Source organism: Gnatocerus cornutus, chromosome 4, assembly GCF_029298725.1.
Source record: "Gnatocerus cornutus isolate USDA-ARS CGAHR chromosome 4, icGnaCorn1.1, whole genome shotgun sequence".
Taxonomy (NCBI): Eukaryota; Metazoa; Arthropoda; class Insecta; order Coleoptera; family Tenebrionidae; genus Gnatocerus; species Gnatocerus cornutus.
The window spans coordinates 18,781,839-18,791,843 of record NC_142236.1 but is presented as its reverse complement, the minus strand read 5'-3'; the positions used below and the strand labels follow the sequence as shown (position 1 = coordinate 18,791,843).

Below are 10,005 nucleotides of genomic sequence, written 5' to 3'. Positions count from 1 at the left end.
GAAGCTAATTTCAACTACGTTTAAAAATTAGCTGAGTATTTACTTGTTTCCGTTTAGGGCGAATAGTCAAATATCGTGAAATCGAAGGAATGAAGGTTTACTTTTTAAATTTTTGGCGATTTTACTCATGACGTACGTCCTAGACGGAAACTACGTTTACACCTTACTACACCAAACTGTCAAAACTTGTTAAAATGTCAATTTTTTTAATCGTTTTAGATTGCAACAAAATCTTACTTAATGAAATTGTTGATTTTTCGGTACTGTTTAATGAGATAAGCTCAAAGTTAAGTAACTTATGACAATTTGGTGTAAACGTAGTTTACAACTGTCGCGACATGAGTTTGAAAACTAAACATTGTGATTACAAAAACTTGAAAAATATGGTTAAAAATGAGAAAATAACAAGAAGCTTTGTGTCATTAGCCTAAAGACTGATAGTTGTAATCTGTCAAATCCATAATTACATAAAATACGTTGTTATCTGCGTTTGCATTATGTTTCCAACAACAGTCGTGTTTAAACACTCAAATCTGAAGAGAGTCATTAAAATGTCTACTCAACTGCTTCAAATCAGTAGGTAAGTCAAATACTTCACACCCGTCAATACTAATTCCAATAAATTCAGATACCCCGATTGTCAGTTTAGATGAATCTCGCCGCTTCATTACCGACTGTATGATTGCCGTGTGTACACCAAAAGCAAACGCGCAAGCTTTAGCAAATCTTCTCGCGGAGGCAGATTACAGAGGCCACTACAGTCATGGAATGAACCGCCTTGGTACGTTGAATTTACCATTAAACTAACACATATTGCTAACTTCAGAGATGTACCTCTCGGAGATTGAGAACGGAATTTGTAAACCTGACGTGGCTCCTGAGATCTTGAAGGAAACTCCTGCTACCGCTTGGGTGGATGGCCATGGAGGCTTAGGAGTGGTAGTAAGCACCTTCTCCATGCAAATCGCAATAAGAAAAGCAAAGGAGGTGGGAATAGGCTTTGTGGTGTGCAAAGGATCTAACCACTATGGCATAGCGGGGATGTACGCTTTACAAGCTATGTATGAGGGTCTGATAGGTCTAAGTTTTACCAACTCCGCGCCTGTAGTAGCTCCAACGAGGACCAAACAAGTAAGTTGAAACTCTTAATCTTCAAATAACCATCGTAGGCCGCTCTAGGAACAAACCCTATATCTCTAGCGGCGCCGGCTACCAAAGACAACTTTGTGTTAGATATGGCGACATCTGCCGTCGCCCTCGGGAAAATTGAAATGAAGAAACGAACCAAGTGCGAAATCCCTGCACAATGGGTGGACCCAGACACTGGTGTTCTTCAACCTCTTGGTGGAAATGAAGAAAACTCTTCGTACAAAGGCTATGGTCTAGCTATGTTAGTTGAGATCCTCTGTGGAATTCTGGGAGGTGGAGCTTATGGTCCTAATATTCGCGAGATGGAAAACTGCGACAAAATGGCGGATTTGGGACACTGTTTTATTGCCATTAATCCTAAGTGTTTTTCCCCCGGATTTAAGTGGCGTTTGGCGGATCTAATGGCACTATTGCGGAACATGGAGCCTGTAGGTGAGGTTATCGGTGGTACTTTAGTACAACGACATTTTCAGAAAGAAGAGGGGAAGCCGGTGATGGTCGCTGGTGATCCTGAACAGCTTCACATGGAGGATGTGGATAAAATGGGCGGAGTGCGATATGTTCAAGACCAATGGGATACTTGTAATAAAATTGCGAAAAAATTAAAAGTAAAGCCTTTAGAGGGTATTATTGGTGTTAATAAAGTTCGAATTTAGAGCCATACCAGCTTTTCTTTACACTGAACTTATGCACTGTCTAGTGAAATAGCAGTATCTTGTACCTGTTCAGTCAGAAGAATGGGCAACTTTTCTTAATCTTTCGTCCTTGAAAACGTTAACGAATTTCACCGCCAATATTTATTAGGGGACCGCACAGTTTTTGAGACAAAAAGATTAAATTTAGATAAACTAAAAGTTTATTTTTCTGGGCTCTGAAACAATTCTATTCATAGCACATGTTTTTTGATCAACATAATTGAGTCCATGTGTGTTGTGGTCTTCTTTCATACCTCTGGTCTGTTCTAGATTTCCAGTTAATGATTCGCTTTGTCGTTTTAGAGTACGAGTCATGATAAAAGTTGTTTTAAGCGATTTTAAACGTTGCCAAACTACTAACAGTGGCACTTTTACCCTTAGAACTAAAAAGAAATTAGGATAAAACTATTAATAATAATCGACACCATTAGCAAATTTCTCAACTTCAAAACGCTGTATAAAATAAAATTTTTGTCCTACGCCTGTATGATTTTTGTCATTTTTCTTAGAAAAACTTTAAGTTGTAAAAATTGTTGTAAACTCCTAGATAATGTTAGAAACTCGTAATTCTTCACAATTCATCACTCTTGAGGTAAAAAATCTCGAAATTGCCTTTCAAGTTTGCGATAAAGTCTAGAAAACGAGCAAAATTTTCATTTAAACCTTAAAATAAAATAATAACAATACAAAATCTGAATTGGAGAAGCAGAAAAAAAATTCTGAATCAGAATTAATCCAAAGTCCGATATTTAAAAAAAGTATCTTTTGCACACATTTTTTTTTTACTTTTACTTAAAAAATAATAAAGTTATAAATTTTTTTAATACTGCTCTAGAAAAATAATTAATTACTTAAGCATTCCAATAGCGTAACAAAGTTTATTATAGGGTCAATAGTTCCCAAGTGATGTTTATACAGGGTCTGGCAACACTCAAGTCATCTGAGCTGGTCAGCGCTACATTATCTTGACGGTTGCTATACTTCAAAAATCGTCTTTAACTTATTTCTTTTTTATCACTGATAGTATTGCCATCGCGACGCCTTCAAAATGTATTATTAAAAGAAACCCGCCCGCATTAACCAAAATTCATAGGGATAAATAAAGTAAAAATTTGGTGTAAACGTAGTTTGCAACTGTCTCCTCATGATTTTAGAAACAAACTTAATAAAACAGCGTTTTACTAGATTTAAAATAAAAACTGAGATATTTTTATTACGATAATGTTGAAAAGAATTTGAATTGCCCAGTGTTTTCACAAGAACTCAAATTCGTTATACATTACACTTCTTAGGCGTTAGGATACCAAACCAACGTTGACAAAAAAATAGTTTTGGTAGAAAGTTTCATTCCTGTCTCGCATATTTGCTGCGCTCTCGGTTATCAAACTTATGCTCGACAGGAATGAAACATTTCCCACCTCGGTATGTAATCTACTATTTTTTGTGTCAGTTTCTGAAGCTTGGTCAATTATAAATTATTAAGCAAATTTGCAAATTTTTATCTTTGAAATGAAGGGCTAATTTAGAGGTGTGTCCACCATAATAGTGTTTTCCTAAAATATACAGAGTGTCATTGTCGAGTACAAACAATCTATCAATCAGCGAATAAATTTATTGCCAATTACTTTTTTTAACAAAACTCGCTGATAATCCAATTGAGGTCAAGAGCCAGACTACATAAACAAGACCAATGTATTTATAATTTATTATAATTAAACAGAATTATTTATAAGCTTCAATGATGAAAATTAAAAATGATGCAATCTTTAAATCAGCCTGATTTCTGTACTTTAATTAATTAAAGAATTAATACAAATAATAAAATAAAGCAGAAACTTTTAAAAACCCAGCAAACATAAAAGTTCAGGCCACGTATGTCGTTAAAGGAAACTTTCAATTTTGGTGGCCACGACTACTGTTTTAAATAATCATGAAGAGTAAAAGATGTGAATAATAAATGAATAGTAAAAATATTGCGAAATTGTAATCATCGAATGTTTTTAGAAAATTCTTTTAGCCTAAAACTTGGTCCTGTAAAGTTAAAATTTTGAATTAAAGAATAAAACAAATCTAAAAAGTTAAAAAGATATAAAAAAAGGTAAGAAGAGACTGGAAAGAGTGTTTAAAAGCACTAAAAAGAGTTATTACAGAAAAGAGGCAAAAGGAAAGGACTTGAATTTTAGGATAGCCGTTTTATATTACAATTTTTTAGGGCTAGAAAGAGTTTAGAAAAAGTCGACAAAATCTACAGAATTTACAAATCAAAGACTCAAAAAACGTAGAATCAGCAGGAATCCAAATAAATGGTGAAATTTTTATTAAATTATTTTTAAATTAGTCTTCTTGAGATTTAACATCAAATTCTTCTCATTCTTGAAAATCTTATATGTATTGCATTTTTTTTCATTGTTTCTCATATAATTATGGGTTTAAATAAATTCTTCAAAGTTCATATTTTTTAGGTTCTTTGAAGTTTTTGTGTTCTTAAAATCAGAATAAACAAAAAAAATTATTATTTTTTTACATATTAAAAAACATTATAGAAGAAGGATGTCAAAGTAAAATTATAAAATATTTTTTTTATATTAGAGATTAACCTAATAATTTATCTTCAAGATGTGGTTAACCTCGTTTAAGTTCGTTTGAGCTATATCTTTTTTAGCCCTGAAAACAGAGATTTTTGCATCTGAGTGTACAAACTAAAACAATTCTTGACCTTTTTCGTAGTTCGCCATGTGCTGAATTTTCTATATTTTTTGTGCATCAGTACTTTAACCCCTCTTAGACAAGTTTTGTGTTATAATATAAATGCTCACTACTTTATGGTTCATTTATTATTTTCCGAGTTCTAAAATGAATGAAATCAATTCTGTTTTACCCTGTATCGTCATTGTTTTGTGTCTATTTCTAATAACAAAAGTCCTTTGGAATCGGCGATGGCTCTACTACTATTCTTGGGTTTTACCAGGACCGTTCTCGTTGCCTATGATAGGAAGTCTTTCCCTGGTGTTGTCCGGACAAAAAGGTAAATTTGTAAAGTTTTAACTAAACTCATCCTTGTTTCTAGAAGTTCTTAAGACGGGGCTTAATGTGTTCTCAAGTTATCCGTCAGTCTTTAGATTATGGTTGGGCCCTCAAATGGTCATCAGCACTACAAAAATAAATCAAGTGGAATACATACTCAGCAATTGCCTCCATAAATCAAATGTGCTGATGTATTCATATTTCGACGATGTCTTTACTTCACTCTTTACAACGACCTGTAATTTTGATTACTTTTTAAGACGAATTGTGACGATAGGTTTTAGTTCATAAATGGCAACAACGCAGGAAAAACCTGAATCGCAGTTTCAACCAAAAAATTTTAAACTCTTACTTTGATGTTCAATTAAAATGGGCGAATGTGATGTTGAAGAAGTTGGAACTCCACTGCGGAAGAACACACGATTTAATTCCGACTGTTTGGACCACAACGTTGGATACAGTCTTTGGTATTTTTTATAATATTGTTGTTCAAATTAGTTTATTTCTTGTTTAGAAACGTTCGGAGGCGTAGATGTGACAACCCTGCCAGAAGACAATTTAAAGTTTATACCAATGATTGTAAGGTAGGAAATATTAAAAAAAACACTCCGTATATTCTAGGCTTACTATAATTTTTTATTGTTTTGGAACAACAATTCTCTATCCGAAACATTAAACGCTTCTAAATTGGTTGTTTGTAGACCTATATTAAAGAATGATATATTTTGAATTCTTTATGGAATTCTGCGTAAAATGAGCATAATAGTTAGTTTAGATACATAATTTTTTCGACAAATTATTTTTTTTTTATATTGGAATGCGTAAATGCTGATTATTATGTAAAACAGCACCTGACACGCTATTGTAAAATCCGTATTTATCAATTTGTCATAGTTTCAGATATACAGGGTCCGGCAACACTTGTGTCCACCCCCAAAATCGTCTTTAATTTTAAAGATAAAATTTTGAAAATTTGCATACGCTCATAGTTAACAAAGCTCTAGAAGCTGACGTAAAAATTTGTTTTTTTTATCACGGTTTGGTTGGCGTCGCGACGCCTAAGAAGTATAATTTTTAGCGATTTTTGAGTTTTTGCGGAAATATACGCGAATTCAATTTTATTTCAACATAACTGTGGTACAAATATCTGAGTTTTTATTTTAAATCTAATGCAAATTGTGTTTAAAATTTGCGAAAAAAACGTTGCTTTATCAAGTTAGTTTTCAAAATTATGACAGTGCAGCGGCAATCTACGTTTACACCAAAATTTCACAAGTCACTTCACTCACTTTTATAAAGGTTAATTTTGATTACCACGGGCATGTTGCACTTTATGGACACCAGAAATCGTTAATTAACATCGACAAAGTGACAATTTCACCAAGTAACACTTTTGTTACAATCTAAAGCGAGCCAAAGAATAGATGTCATTTGTGACACAAGATGTTGACAGATGGGTGTAAACGTAGTTCCCAATTTTGACATAATAAAATTAGAAACTAACTTGATAAAACAGCATTTTTTCCTCAAATTTTGAAGACAATTTGCATTGAATCTAAAATAATAACTCAGATATTTTTAACATATTTATATTGAAAAAAAATTAAATTAGGGGTTGATATCACAAACCCTCACAATTACCTAACAATTACATTTTTAAGGCGTGGCGACGCCAAAACTATCAGTGATAAAAAACAATTTTTTACGTCAGCTTCTAGAGCTTTGTCAACTGTGAGCGTATGCAAATTTTTAAAATTTTATCTTTAAAATTAAAGACGATTTTGGGGGTGGACACAAGTGTTGCCGGACCCTGTATAGAGCCTTTATTATTTTTTAAAAAAAAACTTTGCTATCCGAAACATTAAACGCTTAGTTATTTGTAGACCTGCGTTAAAGAATGTCATATGTTTTGGTTTGAACGTTAAATTCTGCGTGAAATAAGTGTCAATAATTTAAATTTGCGCGGCAGATAACTGAAATATCGACAAAATTAGAGTAAGAAACATGATTTTTTCAAAAAATTGAAATTTTATTTTCGAGATATGTAAGACGAGAATTTTTAACCAAATTCTTTTATTTGCTATTGTTTTGGAGATATGGAGGTTTATACAGGGTCCGGCAGCAATTGTGTCCAACCCTAAAATTGTCTTTAATTTTAAAGATAAAATTTGGAAAGTTTGCATACGCTTATAGTTGACAAAGTTCTAGAAGCTGAGGCAAAAACGCGTTTTTTATCACTGTTCGTTTGATGTCGCGACGTCTAAGAAGTATAATTTTTAATGATTTTTGAGTTTTTGCCGAAATACTCGCAAATTCAAAAAAAAAACACGCACGCATCTAACTTCAAATAATGCAAAATATGCCGAAATTTGGGTTAATATGCAAAAATGCAGAAATATGCATTTTGCATAACATCCGAGCTCTAATAAATCAGTTTAGTCGTTAAACCACTGCAGCAGTTATAAATCTTGGTCGTACAAATGGTGAAATCTATTTGGCCGTTCAATTAGTCTTTTGGTCGTCTAACCAGCATCTTTTGTTCAAGGTACGAAGAACTGTTTGTCGAGCGAATGTTGAATCCTTTATACTATTTCAACTGGATTTGGAAACAAAGTCCAAAATTCAAAAACCTGACAGTTTCAAAAAAACTTTTCATGAATCAGATAAGAGAAGTATGTCATTTAAACGAAGAATCATTAATTCCATGTGTTCTTTTTTAGACAATTCGGAAGAAGAAGAACTCAAAAGACGTAGAGGCTCATGACAGTAATGATTTTATTAGTCGTGCTATTAAAGGAGATTATTCTCCAAAAGATCTAGAAGAAGAAATTGCATTTCTCATGATTGCAGGAAGTGAAACTGTAGCTATTGTCGTATGTAGTGTTCTTTTAACGATGAGCATTTATCCGGAAGTTCAGGTAAGCACAGTTTACTTTTCCAACAGTCATCTCTTAACTCTGATTACAGACTAAACTCTATGAAGAACAGAAACATATTAGCCTTCTCAGCGATGGGGAATTAACTCTTGAAAACCTCAATCAACTAGACTATACGGAGCGAGTAATTAAGGAAACAATGAGACTTGTTACTCCAGCACCTATTTTAGGACGCTACATAGATAAAACCATTGAAATAGGTAAATTTTTAAATTTAATTAACAAACTTTCATTAACAATTGTTTAAGATGGTCAGGTATTTCCAGAAGGTAGTTGTGCCAGCATTCCGGTCCTACTCATCCACAGAGATCCAGAATTCTGGCCTGATCCTTTCAAATTTGATCCAGATAGGTTTCTACCGGAAGAAGTTAAAAAGAGACCACGTTGTGCATATTTGCCGTTTAGTGTGGGGTCTAGAAATTGCATAGGTACTAATACTCAATACTGAAATTTGTTCTGAAGATTTAATTGCAGGTTTTAACAATGGAATGATAAACATGAAACTTCTGTTAGCAAAAATAATCAAGAATTTTGAAGTTCTTCCGAGTCAATACAAATCGTTGTGTGAAGTTGAGACAATTTTTCATTTTGTTCAGAAACCCAGGGACGGTTTTCAAGTGTCATTGAGGCAACGATAAATGTAAATAACGATCTTGAATTATAAAATTAAAAGTTTTCTTTTGTGGTCGTCTACTGATTCTTAAGTTCTTAATATTCTTAAAAGCTGACAAAAGAGTACAAGTTTGATTTTTGACTATGACAGTATTTGGACGAACGGAAGCTTTGCTAAGTCTCTATTTTTCTCGTCCAGCTACCTTTCCTACTTTTTTTACTAGTTCCTTCTTCCAGACATTTGACATTCCTATAAGAATTTAAAGCGAGCAGAGAAAAAACTATTATCACTGGCCAATCAGATGAAGGTAGATTATGTATTAAATCTTCCTGCAATCAAAAATTGGAAGTTCACTGGGTGTTATAGAAATGAGTACACAAAATTGAACTCATATTAGAACTTACCATATGCAGCAACTTTTCTTAATGAAAAAAATCCGAAAAGTTATTGTTTTTGAATAATTAAGAATCAATGAAAATTTGCTGTGAAAACAAAACAAACCAAATTATCTTTAGCGGTAGGCCAGCACCAGTAAATATTATGTTTTTATGATTTTTAATTTCATAGCTTTTCAATCGTAGTTGGGCGACTCGTCAAAATATGAAGAAAATCTAAGGTATGATATTGCGCATCTACGAAGTGGGGAATGACGTCACTACGAGAGTCGTTAGTTCACATGTAAGGCACGTGTTTGTCTTATTGGAATCTGTACTTATCCTGTTTCCAGCTTTGAACGATTTTCAAATTTTCTGTATTATATCTTTAAGTTAATTCGTTAATAAAATAATAATAATAATTATAATACGCGACCTGAGAACTATAAGGTTCTACCTTACATTTGCATTAAATTGATCCAGTGTTCACGTTATCAGTGATATCTCTTTAATTTATTAAGCATTTATTTACAAAATGACGGGATTTATTAAAATCATTTTGGCTTGTCAAAATATTAACTCACTTCATTTTTATACATGATAGAACAGGTTTAAAAAAATCGCAAAACATACAATTTAAATTTTCACAAAAAATCACTTAGAACCTTATAATTCTCACGTCGCGAATAAATACTAAAATGCGTTATTCTATACAGGATGTCCCAGAACTCGCGCCCCAGAGGGCTTATGGAGGCAACAATTCTGAACCAAAATTTTGAAACCATAATTTTTTAACTCAAAAAATAACCGAGATAAGACAAAAAAAACTGTAGCCAATCCTGAAGCCGAACAGAATTTGAAAATTGGTAACTATGGACACATACTATCATCCATTAGTCGGTTAAACTTTAAACTCTCGTTGCCTAGGAAATTGGGATGGCCATTTACTCCACTTCTCGAATAAGCTTTCGGGATTGGTTGTTAACTTTTTATCAGTTCTCAAATACTATTAAATTTAGTCAATTTTTGTTTTGAAATTTACCATCTGTAGTTTCTGTTGTCGTACCATGGATCTGGCATTCAGGTCCATCAACACAGCGCCAATTTTGCGTGTGAGTACGTCTATTATCACCTGGTCCATCTTATTTGAAAAGTTGAAAACCAAGGCAATATGATGCACCCATCGTTGCAGTGGAACTAGTAGCTGATGAGAC

At 33.2% G+C, this 10,005-nt stretch overlaps 2 protein-coding genes across 3 annotated transcripts; both read left to right on the top strand.

Annotated features, from left to right (window-relative positions):
- The first annotated feature begins 457 nt into the window (after positions 1-457).
- On the top strand, positions 458-1,810 carry LOC148176548 (uncharacterized). Of its 2 annotated transcripts, none has more exons than XM_088033965.1 (5): positions 458-576; positions 629-781; positions 827-1,131; positions 1,170-1,573; positions 1,623-1,810. In XM_088033965.1, the coding sequence occupies exons 1-5, from the start codon at positions 498-500 to the stop codon at positions 1,642-1,644; spliced, it is 963 nt and encodes a 320-aa protein (XP_087890091.1). In that variant the 5' UTR covers positions 458-497; the 3' UTR covers positions 1,645-1,810. The 2 variants fall into 2 exon arrangements, with proteins under 2 accessions (XP_087890091.1, XP_087890090.1); XM_088033964.1 differs by having other exon boundaries at positions 463-576; positions 1,170-1,577.
- Positions 1,811-5,375: 3,565 nt separating this feature from the next.
- On the top strand, positions 5,376-8,442 carry LOC148176547 (putative cytochrome P450 4ac1). The gene is made up of 6 exons (XM_088035133.1): positions 5,376-5,452; positions 7,414-7,540; positions 7,589-7,786; positions 7,836-8,004; positions 8,053-8,232; positions 8,279-8,442. Exons 1-6 carry the CDS (start codon positions 5,442-5,444, stop codon positions 8,440-8,442), a joined length of 849 nt encoding a protein of 282 aa, XP_087891259.1. The 5' UTR covers positions 5,376-5,441.
- The last annotated feature ends 1,563 nt before the right edge of the window (positions 8,443-10,005 follow it).